General features: G+C 39.9%; 1 protein-coding gene across 1 annotated transcript in view; it reads right to left on the bottom strand.

Annotated features, from left to right (window-relative positions):
* Window positions 1–23,245, bottom strand: part of LPL (lipoprotein lipase) — a 34,583-nt gene extending 11,338 nt beyond the window's left edge. Inside the window, exons 1-8 of the mRNA XM_032636144.1 lie at window positions 22,957–23,245; window positions 16,381–16,550; window positions 12,318–12,497; window positions 10,900–11,011; window positions 9,895–10,128; window positions 8,451–8,693; window positions 2,059–2,179; window positions 1,151–1,333 (exon numbers count right to left, since the gene is read on the bottom strand). Of these exons, the coding sequence (XP_032492035.1) occupies window positions 1,151–1,333; window positions 2,059–2,179; window positions 8,451–8,693; window positions 9,895–10,128; window positions 10,900–11,011; window positions 12,318–12,497; window positions 16,381–16,550; window positions 22,957–23,044 (1,331 nt within the window). The 5' untranslated portion in view covers window positions 23,045–23,245. The remainder of the gene's footprint in view (window positions 1–1,150; window positions 1,334–2,058; window positions 2,180–8,450; window positions 8,694–9,894; window positions 10,129–10,899; window positions 11,012–12,317; window positions 12,498–16,380; window positions 16,551–22,956) is intronic.
* Between the last annotated feature and the right edge of the window lie 229 nt (window positions 23,246–23,474).

Below are 23,474 nucleotides of genomic sequence, written 5' to 3'. Positions count from 1 at the left end.
GGAGCTCATGCAGCTCAATATCAAAAAAACACACAACCCAAGCCAAAAGTGGGCAGGGGACCTAAATAGACATTTCTCCAAAGAAGTTATACAGATTGCCAACAAACACATGAAAAGATGCTCAACATCACTAATCATTAGAGAAATGCAAATCAAAACTACAATGAGGTTCACGTCACACCAGTCAGAATGGCCATCATCAAAAAGTCTATAAACAGTAAAGGCTGGAGAGGGTGTGGAGAAAAGGAAACCCTCTTGCACAGTTGGTGAGAATGTAAGTTGATACAGCCATTATGGAGAACAGTACGGAGTTTCCTTAAAAAACTAAAGCTAGAAATATTATATGACCCAGCAGTCCCACTACTGGGCATATACCCTGAGAAAACCATAATTCAAAAAGAGTCATGTATCACAATGTTCATTGCTGCACTATTTACAATAGCCAGGGCATGAAAGCAATCTAAGTGTCCATTGACAGATGAATGGATAAAGAAGATGTGGTACATATATACAATGGAATATTACTCAGCCATAAACGGAAACGAAATTGAGTTATTTGTAGTGAAGTGAATGGACCTAGAGTCTGTCATACAGAGTGAAGTATGTCAGAAAGAGAAAAACAAATACCATATGCTAGCACATATATATGGAATCTAAAAAAAAAGGAAAAAAATGGTTCTGAAGAACCTAGGGGCAGGACAGGAATAAATACACAGACGTAGAGAATGGACTTGAGGACATGCGCAGGGGAAATGGTACGTTGGGAGAAAGTGAGAGAATAACATTAACATATATATACTACCGAATGTAAAATAGCTAGTGGGAAGCAGCTGCATAGCACAGGGAGATCAGCATAGCACAGGGAGATCAGCTTGGTGCTTTGCGACCACCTAAAGGGGTAGGATAAGGAGGGTGGGAGGGAGACACAAGAGGGAGGGGATATGGGGATATAGTATCCATATAGCATGCATATAGCTGATTCACTTAGTTATACAGAAGAAACTAACACAACATTGTAAAGCAATTATACTCCAATAAAGATGTTAAAGGAAAAAAGAAGAAAAAAATGTGAGCTACCTTTGTAGGCTAGAGATTAAGGCAAAATAACCATTTTTTAAAAAAATGAATGGAGAAAAATAAATTTAATTACTTTTTTTGAGTCTCTCCTGCCTTTACTCTGATCTTCTCAATAACAAAGCCGGGGCTGCTCCACCAGTTGGACCAGCTGAAGTACGAATCGCTGATCCATTTGAGTTTCAACATTAGCAATTCTCCAATATCCACCTCAGTATAAATTAGAAAGGAGTATGTTTTATTTGTGGAGACTTCAGGCCTGAATAAAAAATCAACATATTTAGTTAGTTCTGGAAAGCAGGGTGTTTTTTTTTTTCTTTTTCTTCATCCTAAGATATAAATAGCTTTACTCTTCGGGGAATATTTTTCAAATGCAAAAACTGTCCAACAAAATATGCAAGATGCATGTCAATGGCATTTAGTGTATTTTAAACAATATCTACACTAATGTGTACCTTTAATGTATTCCAACTTTTATCCTAACAATATGAACTATGTAATATAATTCTTAAGAGAAAAAAGTTCATAAGTCCACCATTTAGAGATATTATTTTCATTTTCATATATTCCCTTTCAATTTGTATTGATATGTGAACGTGTCCTTTGTTACAGTCATAGTGTACATAATACAATTCTCTATGCTTTCTTTGTTCACTTCATATTTTATCTTTCACTTTTTGCCATGTTTTACCTAGTTTTCTATAATTACAGTTTTTAGAGGCTAGATTGATTTTCTTGATTTGTTAAACCACAATTCACTTAGCCATTGCCTCAGTTTTGGACACTTGCTTTGCTTCTAATTTATGCTACTATATGTACCACTGCAATGAACATCTTTTGCCATATAGCCTTTAAAAAATTTTTCTGTTAAATATGTTTTTCTAGGTGTCCTATGCCTCTTCTGTTCCTCAGACCAATGATTAGAGCAGGTAGCAGTGCCATGATAAACCCACATGCTGGAGGTCATGTTCCGTGGCTACTCACAGGGTGAAAGGGATGTTCTCACTCTCAGCCACAGTGCCATACAGAGAGATCTCGAAGGCCTGGTTGCTGTGTGTATCACTCTCAGTCCCAGAAAAATGTATCTTTACTTGGTAATGGAAGACTGTAGAGAGAAAAGCAGAACAACCTCTGATCAGTCTTTATGGAACACTACAGCCGAAATAAGCAGGCAATTCTGAACGACAGACAGTATCTTACTAATGATCAACAGGAAGTGCTCATACATGACTATAATTATGTGTGGCTTGGAAAGATTTCTTCATGTCTGTACAGTGCTCACTGCTAGAAAATTCAGAATTTGAATTCTACTCCCTTGCATTAAAGTGTGATTGTAGTGGATAGGAAGAATCCAGGTGTATCTGAATTGCTAAAGCCAACCCAGAAAGTAGTCAACTTTGATGGGGTACTAGGAAGATCAAACCAAGAGGCCAAAATTCCCATGAAGATTTCACTATGAACTCCACCTTTCCTTGGCTGTTTTGTCCCTTAGCATCTGGAACAAGCACATTTGGTATTTTTTACTGTCACTGTATGTGACCATGTTTCTTCATGTTTCTTGGGTATGTCTGACCTCCCTACCCTGTATGTAGGCTCCTTCAGTTCAGAGAGTCACGTGTACCTTCTATTCTCCACTGTCTAGCACACAGTCAGTAAATAATAGGCTCACAATAACATTATTTCATTAAATCACCAGTGAGGCTGTAAAGACAGCCAGTTCCTAAAGTGTTCTGTATCAGAGAGAGCCTTCAGAAGCAGGCACTTAAACTTCCACACCTCCTCCTACTCTCCCCATCTCTACTAAAAACCCTGAGCAGATGGGATGCGGGAGAGGTTAGGGGATAGGAAAGGCAGCAGGCTTGCAACACAGCTGTAAAGGATGAAAAGCAAGAGTTTGGGTTAAATGGAGCCCTTGCAGGCATCGCCACAGACCAGAGCAAGGGAAGTCTGACTGCCGAAGTGTCCCCGGAGAACACTGAAGCAGGATGCTGGGGATGAGTGAGCCCTGCCCAATTCTTCAGAAGATTATGGTCTCCTCTATACCTGACACACACTTCCCTACTCTGAAAAGTCAAGGAAACAAAGGATTCCCTCATTGCTTAAAATGTTTCCTTGAATTATAGATGCTCCAAACCTCTGGACCACCAAATGCACCTCTAGATTCTAACAAACCACCTTAAAAATGGGTGCCTCCCACCAAACCAGCTTTACAACAAATGCTAAAGGAACTTCTCTAGACACGAAACACAAGAGAAGGAAATGACCTATAGTAGCGAACCCAAAACAATATATAAAATGGAAATAGGAACATACATATCGATAATTACCTTAAATGTAAATGGACTAAATGCTCCCACCAAAAGACACAGATTGGCTGAATGGATACAAAAACAAGACCCTTATATATGCTGTCTACAAGAGACCCACTTCAGAACTAGAGACACATACAGACTGAAAGTAAGGGGATGGAAAAAGATATTCCATGCAAATGGAAACCAAAAGAAAGCTGGAGTAGCAATTCTCATATCAGACAAAATAGACTTTAAAATAAGGACTATTAAAAGGGACAAAGAAGGACACTACATAATGATCAAGGGATCGATCCAAGAAGAAGATATAACAATTGTAAATATTTATGCACCCAACATAGGAGCACCTCAATACATAAGGCAAATACTAACAACCATAAAAGGGGAGATCAACAGTAACACATTCATAGTAGGGGACTTTAACACCCCACTTTCACCCATGGACAGATCATCCAAAATGAAAATAAATAAGGAAACACAAGCTTTAAATGATACATTAAACAAGATGGACTTAATTGATATTTATAGGACACTCCATCCAAAAACAACAGAATACACATTTTTCTCAAGTGCTCATGGAACATTCTCCAGGACAGATCATATCTTGGGTCACAAATCAAGCCTTGGTAAATTTAAGAAAACTGAAATTGTATCAAGTATCTTTTCCGACCACAACGCCATGAGACTAGATATCAATTACAGGAAAAGATCTTTAAAAAATACAAACACATGGAGGCTAAACAATACACTACTTAATAATGAAGTGATCACTGAAGAAATCAAAGGGGAAATCAAAAAATACCTAGAAACAAATGACAATGGAGACACAACGACCCAAAACCTATGGGATGCAGCAAAAGCAGTTCTAAGGGGGAAGTTTATAGCAATACAAGCCCACCTTAAGAAGCAGGAAACATCTCGAATAAACAACCTAACCTTGCACCTCAAGCAATTAGAGAAAGAAGAACAAAAAAACCCCAAAGCTAGCAGAAGGAAAGAAATCATAAAAATCAGATCAGAAATAAATGAAAAAGAAATGAAGGAAACAATAGCAAAGATCAATAAAACTAAAAGCTGGTTCTTTGAGAAGATAAACAAAATAGATAAACCACTAGCCAGACTCATCAAGAAAAAAAGGGAGAAGACTCAAATCAATAGAATTAGAAATGAAAAAGGAGAAGTAACAACTGACACTGCAGAAATAAAAAAAATCATGAGAGATTACTACAAGCAACTCTATGCCAATAAAATGGACAATCTGGAAGAAATGGACAAATTCTTAGAAATGCACAACCTGCCAAGACTGAATCAGGAAGAAATAGAAAATATGAACAGACCAATCACAAGCACTGAAATTGAAACTGTGATTAAAAACCTTCCAACAAACAAAAGCCCAGGACCAGATGGCTTCACAGGTGAATTCTATCAAACGTTTAGAGAAGAGCTAACACTTATCCTTCTCAAACTCTTCCAAAATATAGCAGAGGGAGGAACACTCCCAAATTCCTTCTACGAAGCCACCATCACCTTGATACCAAAACCAGACAAGGATGTCACAAAGAAAGAAAACTACAGGCCAATATCACTGATGAACATAGATGCAAAAATCCTCAACAAAATACTAGCAAACAGAATCCAACAGCACATTAAAAGGATCATACACCATGATCAAGTGGGGTTTATTCCAGGAATGCAAGGATTCTTCAATATACGCAAATCTATCAATGTGATAAACCATATTAACAAATTGAAGGAGAAAAACCATATGATCATCTCAATAGATGCAGAGAAAGCTTTCGACAAAATTCAACACCCATTTATGATAGAAACCCTCCAGAAAGTAGGCATAGAGGGAACTTTCCTAAACATAATAAAAGCCATATATGACAAGCCCACAGCAAACATCATCCTCAATGGTGAAAAACTGAAAGCATTTCCACTAAGATCAGGAACAAGACAAGGTTGCCCACTCTCACCACTCTTATTCAACATAGTTTTGGAAGTTTTAGCCACAGCAATCAGAGAAGAAAAGGAAATAAAAGGAATCCAAATTGGAAAAGAAGAAGTAAAGCTGTCACTGTTTGCAGATGACATGATACTATACATAGAGAATCCTAAAGATGCTACCAGAAAACTACTAGAGCTAATCAATGAATTTGGTAAAGTAGCAGGATACAAAATTAATGCACAGAAATCTCTGGCATTCCTATATACTAATGATGAAAAATCTGAAAGTGAAATCAAGAAAACACTCCCATTTACCATTGCAACAAAAAGAATAAAATATCTAGGAATAAACCTACCTAAGGATACGAAAGACCTGTATGCAGAAAATTATAAGACACTGATGAAAGAAATTAAAGATGATACAAATAGATGGAGAGATATACCATGTTCTTGGATGGGAAGAATCAACATTGTGAAAATGACTCTACTACCCAAAGCAATCTACAGATTCAATGCAATCCCTATCAAACTACCACTGGCATTTTTCACAGAACTAGAACAAAAAATTTCGCAATTTGTATGGAAACACAAAAGACCCCGAATAGCCAAAGCAATCTTGAGAACGAAAAAAGGAGCTGGAGGAATAAGGCTCCCTGACTTCAGACTATATTACAAAGCAACAGTAATCAAGACAGTATGGTACTGGCACAAAAACAGAAAGATAGATCAGTGGAACAGGATAGAAAGCCCAGAGATAAACCCACGCACATATGGACACCTTATCTTTGATAAAGGAGGCAGGAATGTACAGTGGAGAAAGGACAGCCTCTTCAATAAATGGTGCTGGGAAAACTGGACAGGTACATGTAAAAGTATGAGATTAGATCACTCCCTAACACCATACACAAAAATAAGCTCAAAATGGATTAAAGATCTAAATGTAAGGCCAGAAACTTTCAAACTCTTAGAAGAAAACATAGGAAGAACACTCTATGACATAAATCACAGCAAGATCCTTTCTGACCCACCTCCTAGAGTAATGGAAATAAAAACAAAAATAAACAAATGGGACCTAATGAAACTTCAAAGCTTTTGCACAGCAAAGGAAACCATAACCAAGACCAAAAGACAACCCTCAGAATGGGAGAAAACATTTGCAAATGAAGCAACTGACAAAGGATTAATCTCCAAAATTTACAAGCAGCTCATGCAGCTCAATAACAAAAAAACAAACAACCCCATCCAAAAATGGGCAGAAGACCTAAATAGACATTTCTCCAAAGAAGATATACAGAATGCCAACAAACACATGAAAGAATGCTCAACATCATTAATCATTAGAGAAATGCAAATCAAAACTACAATGAGATATCATCTCACACCAGTCAGAATGGCCATCATCAAAAAATCTAGAAACAATAAATGCTGGAGAGGGTGTGGAGAAAAGGGGACACTCTTGCACTGCTGGTGGGAATGTGAATTGGTTCAGCCACTGTGGAGAACAGTATGGAGGTTCCTTAAAAAACTACAGATAGAATTACCATATGACCCAGCAATCCCACTACTTGGCATATACCCTGAGAAAACCAAAATTCAAAAAGAGTCATGTACCAAAATGTTCATTGCAGCTCTATTTACAATAGCCAGGACATGGAAACAACCTAAGCGCCCATCATCGGATGAATGGATAAAGAAGATGTGGCACATATACACAATGGAATATTACTCAGCCTTAAAAAGAAATGAAATTGAGCTATTTGTAATGAGATGGATAGACCTAGAGTCTGTCATACAGAGTGAAGTAAGTCAGAAAGAAAAAGACAAATACCGTATGCTAACACATATATATGGAATTTAAGGGAAAAAAATGTCATGAAGAACCTAGGGGTAAGATAGGAATAAAGACGCAGACCTACTGGAGAACGGACTTGAGGGTATGGGGAGGGGGAGGGGTGAGTTTTGACAGGGCGAGAGAGAGTCATGGACATATACACACTAACAAACGTAGTAAGGTAGATAGCTGGGGGGAAGCAGCCACAAGGCACAGGGATATTAGCTCGGTGCTTTGTGACAGCCTGGAAGGGTGGGATGGGGAGAGTGGGAGGGAGGGAGACGCAAGAGGGAAGACATATGGGAACATATGTATATGTATAGCTGATTCACTTTGTTATAAAGCAGAAACTAACACACCATTGTAAAGCAATTATACCCCAATAAAGATGTTAAAAAAAAAAAAAAAATGGGTGCCTCTATCAGATATATTTTACCCTGGGAAACTGTTCTTCAATGCCATCTCTTCTCTCATACTTCCACCAGGACTCCATATAAACTAGCCTTTCTGACATTAGTCCCTCTCTCTAGATTTATCTGATTATCTCCTCTTCCTGTCTCCCTTCAATTCCTGCAGGTCTTGCTCTGAACAAGCTGCCAAGTTTGAAATTCAACTGTGAACAAATTCATGACAAAATGGGAATATCTTAGAAAGTTTGGTATAGACTTCCCTCCCAGGAATAGTTATATTTTCAAATACAGGTGATTCTTGCCTTCACTGAAAGCAAACTTTAGGAGTTTGCAAACTTTTTCTATAAAGGGCCAGAGAGTAAATAATTTAGGCTTTGTGGGACCAAATAGTCTCTGTCCCAACTACTCAGCTCTGCTGTAGAGGCATGAAAGCAGCCTTAGTCAGTACAGAAATGAATTCGTGTGGCTATATTCTAATAAAACTTTATTTACAAAAGCAGGTGGTGGGTTGGATTTGGCCCATGGGCCATAGTTTGCTGACCCTGGATGAATGGTTTCAGATTAACTTGGAGCCTGGTGCTAATGCAGTGGTCCATGCTAATGGTCACAAGTACAAAGGATGGTGGCAAGCAGGGCTGCTGCATAGAGCAGTGCAGTTGTGCCCTGGGTCTTACTGGCAATGGGAATTAGGAGCTTCAGTAAAATGGATTAGTACAACTCCTTCTCTACCAACAGAAACACAGGTGAGGAATCGGAGTTTAGCAACATCGTTTTATCATCTCTGTTGCAACGGACAGAATCAGTACATGTGATGCAACAAGCATGATAAGAAAAATAGGATCAAATCAATTCTCCTATTTACAACAGTCTCCAGCCTACCTTTGTAGGGCATCTGAGAACGAGTCTTCAGGTACATTTTGCTGCTTCTTTTGGCTCTGACTTTATTGACCTCATAGCCCAAGTTGTTGCAACGGTTCTTTCTGCAACTCAGGCAGAGCCCTTTTTCAAAGGCTTCCCTGGAATTGCACCGGTAGGCCTTACTTGGATTTTCTTCATTCAACAGAGAGTCAATGAAGAGATGAATGGAACGCTCGTGGGAGCACTTCACTAGCTGGTCCACATCTGGGGCAAAAGAGACACAAAGAACATTTCAACTCTGTGACAGTCCACAATGAGTGTTTCGTCTTGCATGTCTAAAATAGTTGAGGTGTGGTGGTAGAATAAAATGACCCCCTTGATTGTAGGTCCTATTTAAGGAGGTACTCTTGGCGGCAGCTTCTCACCTACCCCCAACAGTGCCAAAGTTACAAATTTATAGGGAACTTTTGATGTTTTTGCTGTCTCCATTTGTGAGTATGTTTATGAAGCTATGATAAGAGACATCCAAGATAGAAGTTAATTTCCCCCAGTTTATCACAACTTTCTCTTATATTCAAAGCATATAATACTTCTAAATGCTTCTAGAAACATAACTCTAGAAACCATATCATAAAGGGCAGGCATAATTGTTAAATTAATAGTATTTTATCATATATATTGATACTATGTACAATTGAGGGGTGTGTCACTGCTAATGATTTTTACATTAAATGAATTATAGAAATAATCAGCAATGTCATAAACGTGCAGCTATCACCATAAGCTTTATAACAATTGAAGTTAGTAACATTATGCTGTAAATTCTATAATATATGCCCAAAACACCTGAGCATATTGACTACAGGTAGGTCCCATTGTCCACAAGGTATGCAAAGGCCCCTTAAAACAAATCATAAAATTAACACAGCTAACATGATTATTAAAGTAAATATTAAAAACTAATATTAAATCGTATTTTCTTCTTAAAAATTTGGAATATTTATTCTTAGGGAATGGCGATTTGTTTCTGACTTGTACATCTCTTTAAAAGGCTGACAAAAGAAATATGGACTAATTAACATGTCCTTTACTTTTAGTAAAATTCAAAATAACTCTACTTGTTTTGCAGCAGTATTCGAAGTTTAGCATGTGGCCAGATAACACTTTCAAAGGCAGTGCAGTTCTCTTGTCTAAATCTCACCATTTTTTTTTTCCTTTTATTACTGCAAGTGCAGTAGTTTACAACATGAGTGTAGTTTACAATATAAGATGAAATGTCTCTCTGACCACAGGAAGTACTGAGCCTCTGAGGTGGTCATGCTAAATGTGACAGACTTCTTCAAAAACATATCTTTGCTAAATGTGTGTATTCAAACTACCTACTTGTGGAGAATGGGTAGGACCCTTGGCCAGTAAGAGTTAAGGTGAAAACTTAACATTTAATTAACTTCTAAATTATATTTACCTCCAAGGCCTCTCTCTGCGATCACACGGATAGCTTCTGCAATGTTACATCCTGGTTGGAAAGTGCCTCCGTTAGGATAAATGTCAACATGCCCTACTGGTTTCTGAATTCCAATACTTCGGCCAGGTGACCCTCTGGTGAATGTGTGTAAGACATCTACAAAATCCGCATCATCTGGAGAAAGGCGACCTGGGGCTTCTGCATACTCAAAGTTGGGTCCAGCTGGATCTAGGCCTTAGTGGGAAAACAAAAAGTCCTCAGAGCTTTTTAAATTCCCATTAGTTTTAGTCTCCTCCAGTATCACCTTATCATTCCATTGTTCATCATTTGAATGTAAATGGCAGCCACATAGATTCTTATTAACACCTCCTATTCTATAGTGACTGGATTTTTAAATTACTGAGATTCATAAAAGCAGCTTAACTCCTTCTCAAATAAAATTTGAGTTTCTCAAACTAGCCATTAAATAACAATTTTCACTCAGTATGACTTGATTCCCTTTTGTATCAATAAATTATTTCTGAGCCTGGTTAGAAGGCGTTTATATAGTGCTGGGCTCTTTCTTCCTCTCTACACAGGCCAAACAACCAATTGCTATTGGCCCAGATGACAAGACTCCTTTTTCCAGATGGCCTCTGGTGTTGGTCCTTTTTCATTTTTCCCAGTATTGATGTGAGAGGTGACATATGTGTGTGCAATAGACTATCAAAGCACAGAGCAGAGGGAGGAGGGAAATGGGTTTCTCGGAGACACCACTGGGCTCTCTGTGCTTAACTCTGCACCATTTCCCTTCTACTGCCATTAGACGGTAAGCTCATGAGAGCAAGCGTCTGTATTTTATCTTACTCCAGAAAAAGAGCCCTCCCATGGGATAACCAAATGGCCAGGCGTACCCAGAAGACTACCACTCACGTATGGTTGTTTGACAAACAGTCTGATTCTCTTTCAGAAAATGACAGGCATCTCAAGTCTTTTGTTATAAGAAAAATGGCATTGCTTTCTTACCGGTAATTCTGTTGACCTTCTTATTGGTCAGACTTCCTGCAATGCCAGCAACATGGGCTCCAAGGCTATATCCCAAGAGATGCACATTGTCCAGAGGATAATTAAATTCATCCTTTGGAAGAAGAAAAGAAAAAGGTATTTGATATTTTACAGTTCTTTGCAAAATATCAGTGCTAAAAGAAATAAAAGTTTAATAGTATTCCCGCCAAATAAATAAATAAATAAAATATATTGCTTTGAAAATATAGGCAATACTGAAAATTAATTCTACTTATTTTAATTTCTTGTTACAGATGAGAGGAACATATACTACAGTATTGAGATTTTCTCTTTCCTTAAAAACATATTTAAATTAGAAAGTTTTCCCATACATCTGAAATAGAAATGTATGGAAACATGAATTTCCATACATCTGAAAATATATGTATATGTGTATATTTATATATAGATATTTGTATATATCTATTGAATAGATACATACATATACAAATATATATTTAACTCATTATTCTCTACTCTAAATACCCTGCATCACTTTATTCTTTAAGGTTAGCCAAGCAATGACTTAAAATCAGAAAATATTACAGGGGAAAGGACCACACACACGTTGAGTCCAGTCTCCTCATTCAACAGAAGAGAAGTCTGAGGTCCAGGAATGTGATCTGATTTGTCCAAATTCACTCTCCTGGTTAGCAAAAGAGTCAAGAAAAGAACTTTTATCTTTTAATGAGCAGCCAATAAACAGCTTATTTTTTACCTCTAAGCATCTGACTTAAATAATTTGGTCCTGTGAGAGTATTAGCTTCCTTTCAACCCCGAGATACTTTCCAAAGGTAATTTTCAGAGAATGGCCTCAGAGAGTCAGAGGGAGTAAAACTCCTGACTCTCAGCACCTCATATCCTACAGACTTTTCCTGCCATTTTTCCCTAGTTCATCTCCATCACTCCCTTAACCCTCAACAAAAATCTGGATCCTTAATCCACACTAAGGAATAAGTACTATTAATATTTTTGTCAAAGAGATCGATATTCTAACAAGTCAAACCCTGGATAAAATTTCCATGTGCCAGCCAACTGGGAGGGAAGGATTTGGCTGAACATGACATCTTCCCTCTGCCCTGAAATAACAAGCTTTTGTCCCTCCTGCCCACTTAGTTCTTGGTCTCAGCAAATCCATTCACCATGAAAATATCAAAGGACAGGGCAGGGCAGGACTACGCCTTATGGGCTTTATAGCTTTATCATTCTTATCATAATGATGCTTTTAGTCAGAAAACAATGTCCAGGCTTATTCTAAAGATATGAGTTGACCCAGAAAATATCTATATCTAAGTGAAAAAGAGCAACAACCAGTCATTAATTCAGCTGTAGCCAAGAGATCTGTTTTGGACATACAAGGCTCCTTCCCCCAGTCTTACCGCCATCCAGTTGATAAACTTGGCCACATCCTGTCCCACCAGTTTGGTGTACCCCGCAGACACAGGATAATGCTGCTGGGCCCGTGACAGCCAGTCCACCACGATAACGTTGGAGTCCGGTTCCCTCTTGTACAGGGCAGCCACGAGTTTTGGCACCCAACTCTCATACATTCCTGTCACCTGAAGAGGATGATACCAGCATTCTTAAAATATCCACCTACAACTTGTTATAGATTTGTCAGCCCAATACACCTACATTAAATGGAAAAAAGAAACAAACCCACGGGAAGCCCATTGGCTCAGACACAAAACTCAAACCACAAGAGTATTCAGAGTCTTCTGCCTGACCCTTCTGAGGCAAATTTGTGTACCCCAAAGAAGGACTGTGTTGAACTCAGGAATGGCTGACTGAGGTCTCAATTTTAAAAGCATATTTTATAAGTTCAGTAAAACTTCAATAATTTATAGTATTAAAAGGAAAGATCAATCTGAATAAGTTAAAAATTTGCAGCAGAATTTCAGACGATTTTAAAAGAAATTTAGTTTAAAAAGAAAAAAGAAATTTAGTTTAAATAATTTCAATTAGGCTAATAAGTTAATTGGGAGATGTGAATGCCCTTTATTCTTATAAAGGGTCATTTACGTACAACATTTGATGTGATAATGAAAAAAATAGTTTTAAACATACTCATCTATTCCAACAGAAGGTAACTTTGTTTAGCAATCTCTTAATACATAAGAAAGTTATTAGTTTCAGTTCAGACTTTTTCACAATTCTCTCAAATTCTTGATTATCACAGTGCAAATTAATGAGGCTTAATAATTGCCTTTCCCAAATTATTAGATTGGTCCTGTTTTGGAGATAAGCAGACTGCCAACTGTAATTCTTTGCTTCTTGTTGATAAAAGCCCCCAAATTCAAAGACTCATGCTATCAAAGAAGAGACATTGGACATCTTTGCAAAGATGCTTACTTTAAAATAATCGAAACACATTAAAAAACTGCAGATGATAAAATTCCATGCCTTCCTGCCAGGAGCCTGTACACAGCAACAACCTACTTTAAATCCGCAAATCTATCCACTCCTAATATTACCTGAGAATAGATCATACTGTAGCCACAGTAAAGGTTACTCAACTATGTACTCAACAGGAAAGGTTCTGAAATCCATGTTTAAGGCAGCTTTTAAGGGGAAGCTTGTAAAACCTATATTCTTCTTAGAGTAATGCCAATAGACAAAAATAAGACTCTTGAATTCCCAAACCAAGGGACTTCATTTAAAACTTTGATCTTAGACGGTGGGTTCTTTTAAATCTATGCTTCCATTTTGTTTAGTCTATTTTCTAGGCTAAAACATTAAAACATGATCTCTCTCTTCACTCCTGACGCTAACTGCACAATTTTTAACCAAATTGTTGTGCTCTGTGGAAGGAAAAAGCAAGCCTGGGACTCAGGAGATGTTGGTTCCAATCCCAGCTCTTCCACTGATTACTTCTATGAACACAGGCGCTGTATTAACCTTACTAGGCTACCTATAAAACAAAGCGGTCAGAATCAGATGACCCGGAAGTTACTCTCCACCTCCAAAATTTCTTCTTGTGACCATTTCGGTTCCCAATCTACTTGCAGTGATAAAATGCCAGCTCTATAATCTATTTCCAGCATTAGGAGAAAACAAAAAAGAAAAAGCACACAGGTGATGTGAGCCCATTAGGAACGTGTTTAAGTCTTCTTTGAACATGTCTCAGTGAGGCTGCTTCAAGCCTGGGTACAGCCTGGGTCTTTGGAGGAACCAGCTGGAATGCCCACCCAGCAAAAAAAAACCCTAAGGAATCGGTCCTGCCTCCCTTTCTCCTCTCATAGAGGTTGAAGGCTGGCCACCCTTCGCAGCTGCCTTTTGAGAGAGGATGATGTCATTTCTTCAGAATGCAATGTTAATCACTCCTCTCAGCCAGGGGTGAGGATATCCAACACCACAACGAGAACCCTGGACTTAAACACAAGCAGGTGGCCAAGCTCCAGGACAGCTGTGTCTGACTGCCTTCTGGCAGGTGTCCTGTGCACACTGCATGCTAAGCATTCTTTCAGGTTCGTCAAAGCTGCAGAACAAAGCTGCAGAACCTCCTCACTTCCCCTAGTCCTACGCCCTTGAGTCGCTGAGCAGCTTACCTCAGACACGGCAGGAAAATCTCATTTGCTCTCAGCCCCTGTTTTAAGTTTTTCTGTACTATCAGTGTTTCTAAATTAGGTAATCTGTCAAAGGGCAAGGAACCCAACATACTCCTACAGTGAATGATACTTTTAGTAACTGCCTAACAACCAATCTAATTCTTTCTTTTTTTAATTTAACATAAGACACTGCTATAAGTAACCCCAACAAAGGGGTGGAAAACAAGGACCCAACTTCTTCAATTCTGAAAAGGTATTATTTCCTAATTTTTTCTTCTGTGCTTCCTTAAATCAGTACCAATTTTTAAAGGCTTTGATTCTTAGGCATACAGCTGAACTTGAAGCTCTCCTTGCCACCTGCCCCAGGTGGTCCCACTGCACCAGCCAGGGAGTTGACTGAAATGGCTGAGATCGGTTATCCAGCACGGCTGGATGAGTTATAGCACATACCGACCAGCTCTGTACGATGAAACTCAGTCCCACAGCCAGTGGCCCAGCCTCTGAGCCCAGGCACTCAAAAAAGTCAGGACATATGATGTGAAGAATATAAGTGGGCTTACTGGGCAGTAGGGCTAATGATAGAAATTGGTGCTATCTACTGATACTAGGTGAGTCGTGTCATCTTAATGTGAGAAGGAAATGTTTTTCAAATATTCTTAAATTATAAAATTCTCTCAGGGATAAGATTGAGATGCCTGAGATATTCAATTTATTTCTGTCATATAAATGTTTATTAAGCTTAAACTTTTTTGAAAAGTATTAACAGCCAAGACCATATACAACTAAAATGTCTCTAAAATCACCAAAGATTATGTTTTCCTATTTAAACCTCTTAAAATACAAAAAGATCTATGTTAGGAATTTGAATATGTAATTTTATCATAAGATATGTAATTTACTGTGTTACCTCTAGTAAATAGATGTATTTTATTAAAATAAACATCCCTGTGAATTCTGTTACTAGTTGCCTTCATCTCTATAAAAGATGTAGCAATTGTCCTACACTGTCAATAACAAAGGCACTTACGTAGGAAAAGAAATCAGGACTGGAAGTATCAATCATAGCTAATTCATCTCATTAGAATTTAGTGTCTATTACCTTATTCACAAGCTCTGACACAATGGGAAGATATTATCTCTTTAACCATCAATTTTATATGTCCTTTTTAATAAACAGTAAAATCTGCTCACTAAGGAATGAAAATATTGAAAACAAGCTAAAGTAATTAAGTAAAAACTATACCATATAAAGTGACTAACTAGCATATTTATTCAGATTCTTATCATGTCGCTGACAGTTCCCTGGCTAGCCCTCTTTCATCTCAAGTAAAGCTCCCAAAAGTTTACAACTGGAGAATGTTGAAAGTGGAGGGACGTCTAGTCTAATCTCATTGTTTTACAGATTAGTAAACTGAGGCCCAGGGATGAGAGGTATCTGGATCCACATCACAGAGCTGGAGAATGGCAAAGCAGAACCAGAACCAGCACCTCCTCCCTCCACTCCAGCTCTCTCCTCCCCCTTACAGGTTATCTTCCTTAGGAAAGGACTTTGGCGAAGTGGTGGATGAATCAGGATCATGCCAGTTTTCCACTGTCTCCTCTAAATGGTAAACTATATTCTTCTCTGTACTTGAGCAAAGGCCCAGAGGAATGGCTGGTTCAAGGTCACAGCTAGGTACCGTGGTAAAATGAAGGCTGGCACTGTCCAGAGGAAGTACCCATGAACCTTTGGCCTTAGATTCCTCAGTCCCCACCCCGAGCCAGAATTGTCTCTACTCAAGTTTAAAGCAAAGCCATCACTGTGTTCCCATCACTGGGCTCCCAACAACTGGGGCAAGACAATCAGAATGCTTGGTTCATGCCACTCAGCTCCTTCCTAAGGAGCCTTTCTTACCGTCCAGCCGTGGAGCACCATAAAGGTTTTGCTGCTGTGGTTAAATTGACAGTTAGCCACAGATTCTGTCACTCCAGGAATGAGGTGGCAGGTGTCCTCAGCTGTGTCTTCGGGGGTCCTGAGAGCAAATTTACTTTCGATGTCTATAAAATCTTTTCCTCCTGTAATTCCTGAAAAGGAAAAATTGGATAAGAGGCTAATTAGACGGTTGTTTTACTTGCTGGACTGGTATGTTTTAGATTCACAAGCAAAACACCACCAATGCTACTTTTGTTTCTAAAGTTAAAAAAAAAAAAGCTGAATGTGGATTGAAAGAGAATGACTGATCCTCCAGCGGTGCTCAAAGTTGACAGAGACAGCCTTAAAATAACTGAGTTAAGTAATATTGACCTCTCCTGTGTCTTCCATCCTTTTCTTCAGCTCTTTTTCAGTCAAGGGGTGTGTGTGTGTGGTATATACAGTTTCAAGTAAGACAACTTCTATTTGGGAATTCCTTAATTAATCTTCTCTCAAAATATGAATTTAAGTGAGTTAGCTGAGGTTATGCTGCCAATAGTGGGAGAGAGAGTAGGGACCAGAACCCAGGTCTCTCGGTTGTAGTTCTTCTAGAGAACACTGGCTCAGGGCACTTGTGTTGTGTAGTTCCACTTACTTCATATATGATTTCACCCTCTTTAAATCTCTGATTACATCAAAAGATTGTCTTCCTGCAAAATGTGATACAATAAGGTTTGTTTGAAGGAAGGTTGTTTCCTTTTCACTAGCATTATTTTTTTTAATTTTAGAAAGAAGAAAAGCTGGAAACATGGGGAAGTTTTTGTATGGAATCATTCCCACCAGCATGGCAAGATGCATCACTTCAAAATGTTTTTAAAAATCCTTTAGCGGGTTGTTCAGAAATATCTGTGCTATGTGTGAGTTATGGTTAATTCTTCCCCCCAGTATTTCTTTTCTCAATTTTGTCTCTACAGTCTTCCACACAAAGTCCTTGCCTAAAGTACTGTAGCAAAGGTGGTTTTGGAAAGAATCCACTTTGGTTCTTCATGGTTAATCCCAAAGTGAGTCAGGAGAGAAAGAGAACTTTGGCCTATTTTTTGACTCTCTGGACAATACTTCTGAATGTTGATAAATGTTCACAGGGTATTTGTAGGTAGTACATATAATATCACAGTGAACACTTTAAGTAAATTGTATTGCAAATAAAATCAAACTCTTTTATAAAGCAAGCACACCAAAGGGAAGTTATATTAAGAAGTTATCTAATGTCTGGTCAAGTAAAAAAGAAGTAAAAAAACCATTCACTACAAGAAGGTAGTAACTTATACATTTTAGATTTGGCTATTTAAAAGTTTCAAAAGATAAATAACTAAGGTTGCTTAGAAATACTTCTAATTTCTTAATCTAAACCTTCTTCCTTTTCACAAAAGTTGAAAATCCATAATTTCAAAAAACCTTGCGAAAGTCAGACCAAAAATTAAAATAAGAATGATATAGTACAGTGAAAGTACAGGCATTTGAATCAAATTTATCATATAATTTTCTGAGGACTGACCAGCATTCTCCTTTTTAATTATTTCCCAAAATTCCTTAAACAATAGTGTGGTTGCTTGCAAGTGACTCATTATATGCAACAAGTTGATCTCTCTCTCTCTCTCTCTCTCTCTCTCTCTCTCACACACACACACACACACACACACACACACACACACACACACACCTCTAGCACCTAAACCTTCTAAGAAGATTTATTCAAATAAAAGACTGTGATAGACTATTGATATTTAAAGCTTTTTTTTCATTTCCATATAGTAAAATTTCACTTGAAATCCATTCATTAATCAAGAATATTCTCTGCCTCTCAACTCATTTGAAGATGTGGGTCTTCCTTTTCCTTCCTAACCAGAAAGCACTCTGGTGGCCTAATAATTTATCTGATGGTCGAAAAAAATTATAGATTTTTAATCTGATTCCACTTTCAGATTCTGCCCAAGAAGTTCTTTTACTGTTAGAAAGTGCTTTAGAAAATTGAAAACTAAATTAACTTTACCCTCTACATATTTGCTCTTTATCAAATAACTCATGTTTCCTCTCATAACAGTCTTATTTTAACATGTTCGATCAGCAAGCTTTTTAAAGCAGAAATACTCTGAACAATCTGGCAGACAGATCTTGCCCACTACCTATTTGCCAAACTGATATTTAAGATTATTGCCTTGCATAACTCCAGAGGATACCAGTCACTTTTATTCTATTTTTTCCTAGAATTGTGCAACACGGTGGCTCTGGTGTTGCTGGTGGTTTTGAAATGACTAAGAATATTCTTTGAAATTATTAAGGCAGGATTCCAGTTTCCCACAACCAACCTTTCCTGTTGGGTACATCACTTGTAAAGAAAAATGATAGGAAATTCATACGTTCTCAAGCAAATTTGTATTTGGAAACTTTTGTTTCACTTTTCATGGAATTTTTTTTTTTCATTTTAAGTTACAGAAAACATAATGAAGCCTTTGACAAGAAAATAATACCACTCTATATGTCACGTGATGTTTTCAATTCTCTGTTTGTTCTTTATATGTATTCATAAATGTTACTGGTGTTTAGTCAGTCTTTCCCTCTCTTTGGCGTTCTGACAGGTATTTCCACACTACTGGTGTTTCCAACCCCTCAGGGATGTCTTGGCATTCTAAAGATGAGTGTGCTTTCCAAACATCCACCAGCCCTCACACAACTGACTTAGGCCAGGAAGAGTTAGGGAGAGGGATGGACCCTCATTTATGGGTCATCAATTCATTATGGGTCATTATGAGTATGTTTAGTTGACCTAATATATACACTGGGATTGCTCCTGGCTGGCAGATGAACTGATTTGGCTCAACTGTTGCTAAAAAAATTATTGTTTTTCATACATGGAAATGATATTAGTGACTCTGCCCTTAGTCCTTTAAGGGGAGAAGGACCTTTCACCAGATCCCCTTAGAAATTAAAGCCACCTTAGGACAGTGTGTGTCAGGGAAGAGATGCATAGGTTTAGTCATTTATAAGGGCCCCTATTCTGAATTTGGTTTATCATATCAGTAACATCACACCATCAGACCTGTTCTTATCAAACACTAAGGGGAGAGATTTTGGGGCACCAGGAAAGTTACAAGTTAATGCATTTCTTGACTATATTATCTTTATCCCTAAATTCCTAAATAGATAGCTAAAAATCTATGTGTATAAACAAAGACAAGGAGTTATCGTAATATGGATAATAACTCACAGGAATGAAATTAGGCTGAGAAGTCAAAGCACTTTAAAGGTACATTTATAGAGGGTACATTATAGGAGGAACACTGAGCATCCCAGGAAAGAGACTCTAAAGGCAGTTCACAGTTATCAGATAAATAAGATTAACATTTATATGAAAACATGAGATACAAGAGCTCAATTATAATGCAATTCTCTTAGAAGTTTCTACTTCCTTTCTCTCTTTTTCTTTCCTCTCTCTCTCTCACACACAAACACACACTCCTAAAGAACTTCATCAGTAATTCACCTCCTCTCTGAGGCTGATGGTCACAGTTATTGACAGCTTCTGTAGAATGCCAAAAAACAAGTGAAAAATAAAACAATGGGGGTGGGGTGGGGGGTAATCAGTGCTGTTATCTGACTGAATTAATTGAGGTTTTCAGATATTCCAATGTAAACAATGTGCCTGACTTACCTAACAAGCTGATTTACTTTTCTTTTTTTTTTTTTTTTTTTTTTTTTTACGGTACGCAGGCCTCTCACTGTTGTGGCCTCTCCCCTTGCGGAGCACAGGCTCCAGACGCGCAGGCTCAGCGGCCATGCATGTGGGATCTTCCTGGACCGGGGCATGAACCCGCGTCCCCTGCATCGGCAGGCGGACTCTCAACCACTGCGCCACCAGGGAAGCCCTACTTTTCATTTTTTATAGAAAAAAAGTGTTTGCTAAAATAGTGGCCGTAAAATGTGCAGCCCAATTTCTCTTCCCAGAATAAAGCAAAAAAGGAGGGCTGAGCTAAAAATACACTGCCTGAAAGAAAGTGAAAATTTCCCATTGTCAGTCTTCCCCAGTGCCTGACTCCCACCTTTCCATACAGCTATTAATCAATCACTCTCTTGCTGAGCTCTGCTCCCCTTGCAGGTGGTACCTGCTACTTTGCTGTCATCACCCAACATGTTTAATTCAGATGTTAGCCTAGAAATTCACTAGGGCCAGTCAAATAGAACTGCAGCTACTGAGCTCTTCAAATTTCCTAATGGGGCCACGCAGAGGCTGTGGTGCCTCCAAGAGCAAAGAGCTGAGGGCAGTGCCTGTATCCTCATATTCTTCCTAGAAATCGAGAATGAATAAGTAAAGTCAGAGCCCAGAGGGGGTGCTGCTTGCCATTCCCTCACACTTGTACCTTTCTACCCTGAATTTCTTACATTCCTACCTAAATTCATTTGGAGGATAAAGGGGGCAGAAATTTGCTGTGTTGGGAGAGCCACAATATAAAGGGGAAGCAGGGGAGCGGGGCAGTAGAGTGAGAGTGGGAGGGAAGGATGAGAAGGATTAATTTCAAGTCCACTTCAAAATGATTCCTCCCTTACAAAGCATTTACAGCCATGAAAAGCATGTGTTGATTAAAATCCAATTTAATTCATTAATCACTTGTATCCATTTACATCAAAGAGTAAAGAATTAGAGGGGTCTAAGAGAACTCTTTTTAGAATTTTTTATTTGAGTATAATTGCTTTACACTGTTGTGTTAGTTTCTGCTGTACAGCAAAGTCAATCAGTTATATGTATACATATACCCCCTTTTTTAGATTTCTCTTCCATCTAGGTCGCCACAGAGCATTGAGCAGACTTCCTTGTGCTATACAGTAGGTTCTCATCGGTTATCTATTTTATACATAGTAGTGTATATATGTCAATCCCAATCTCCCAATTCATCCCATCCCCACTTCCCCCCTTGGTATCCATAAGTTTGTTCTCTACATCTGGAGGGGTCTAAGAGAATTTTGAGTCTGGTCCAAACTCCTCATTTTAGAATTGAGGAAGCAAAACCCAGAGAGGTGACCACTGACCAGCCCAGGAATTTAGGGTCCTGAATCTCTCAGGGAGTCTAGAAAAAACTCAATCTGTGGATGACACTTATTTGTGTGTGATTTTTAGTCTAAGTAACATTACTCTGTAGTGTACTTTCTGAAATAAGAATTTGGAGTTTGTTCCAACCTTTTTCTTGGACCGTGTAAAACACTATCCAGCGGCACATGCTACTTCATAAGATGTTTAAGACTTTCTAATTGAACAACTTAGTGCTGAAATAAAACAAGTGTTTAGCAGCAACCAAAGTCAGAGACACACTCGACTATAACATGAACCACTGCAGACTGCGCCGCCTGAAAGCACGACCAAAGGACACCGCCCTAACTGCAAGTCCACCAAGGAAGAGAAAAGAAAATGTTGCCTCCTTGCATGACTTGCTTCAGTTGCCTTTTCAGTTGCTGCTGTGTGTTAACTGAACCAAGGTTCAAGTTACACAGGCTGCCTCTACTGTGGCAGGTCTCGGGCTGGGCGCTCACCTTCCCTGCAATAAAGAAATGCACATCCGGCCTCGAAGCCTCAACCCTGGTGAGAGGTAACTGGGGTTCAGCCAGTGGCCTCCCGGCGGCGCCCAAGAAACCCCAAGTGCTCGCGACCGCACCGCGGGACAGGGCGCCCGGAGCCGAGCTCAGCTCGCAGGACGGTAAGGGTAGCCAAGTGCAAACCTGGCAACCCCCAAGTCAGCGGCCACAGACTGCTGGTCGCTCTGCCACGTTTTTCAGGAGGGTCAACCCTTCGCTAGGTTTGCTGGCCGCTAAGAAAAGCCGAGCGTACAAGAGTCGAAGTTAAACAGCTTCCCCGGCGCCCCAACTCTTGCAGGACGCTGCGTCCCCAGGACTCCGCGTCCCGCGTCCTCTCCTCCCACCTCCACGTGCAGAGCAAGAATGTCCTGTACTCCTAAGTGGCGGCCAACACCTCCCCCCACCGACCCGCGGCCACGGGCCAGCTTCTCCAGGAGAAGGGGCCACTTTCTAACCGCGCTCTCAATGACGGGGACTGAGCCGCGGCCAAGGCCAAGCCAGGGTCACCTTGGCTCCCTTGCCTTTCATTCCAGGCCCCCCCCCCCCCCCCCACCACGAGCGAAAAGGTTGCTGCAGGTCACCGCCATCTGAGCCCTTCCTCCCGCCCCCCTGGTCCCGCCCCTCACACTCCCCTCCCCCACCCCCCCGCTCCCTTCCCTGCTGAGCCCAGGCGGACGGGAACTCAGCCTCAGCCAGAGTGGAGGGGACAGCGCGGGAACGCGGGAAAGAGAGAAAGGAGAAGTGGGAGCCGCCCCATAGAGATCGGAGGAAAAATTCCCTCCGTGGCCCTTCCAGATCCCACCCCGGTGACCCTTTCTGGGGCAAGCGCTCGGGCTAGGAGAGTCCCCGGCGCGCATCGCAACCCCTTCCTACTTCCTCCTTCCCATCTTCACAACGTGTGCAAGTGGCCGCTGAGCAGATTCTGCAAATGGAAGGGAGTCTGCGCGCAAAACTTACGGTCGGCGGTGGCCACCCCTCCGCGGGAGACGGTCAGACTCTGAAGCCACACGCTCAGAGCCACCAGAAGCAGGGCTTTGCTCTCCATCTCGGGGCGCGTCCCTCTGTGGGAGTTACAGGGCACCCGGCTGGAGCGGGGACAGACGGATGGACCGGTCGAGTCTGAGGCGGGAGCAGGCTGGAGCAGCGGTCTGGCGCAGGGCAAGTCACCCTTTAAAGAGGAGGCAGGACAGCTAGAAGTGGCAGGTTTCCTCGGAGAAGGAGGAGGAAGAGGAGGAGAAATTGAGTCTGACACTGTTTCCACTCCACGGCTGCTTATGTGATTGGAAATATGCAAATAAACCTCATCACCTATTGGCTATAAAATCATAAGCTGGGGGGAGGGTCCTAAATTCACTTCCAAATATTTGAGCAAATTGTAATGAGGATCAACCCTGCCAGCAAGAAGAGGGGGAAAGGGCAGAAAGGAAATTTTACTTTCTCTATGAGGCCTATTTGCTTTTCCTAAGGGGTCTGGC

Source organism: Phocoena sinus, chromosome 6 (genome assembly GCF_008692025.1).
Source record: "Phocoena sinus isolate mPhoSin1 chromosome 6, mPhoSin1.pri, whole genome shotgun sequence".
Lineage (NCBI taxonomy): Eukaryota > Metazoa > Chordata > Mammalia > Artiodactyla > Phocoenidae > Phocoena > Phocoena sinus.
This window is presented reverse-complemented; position numbering and strand designations above follow the sequence as displayed.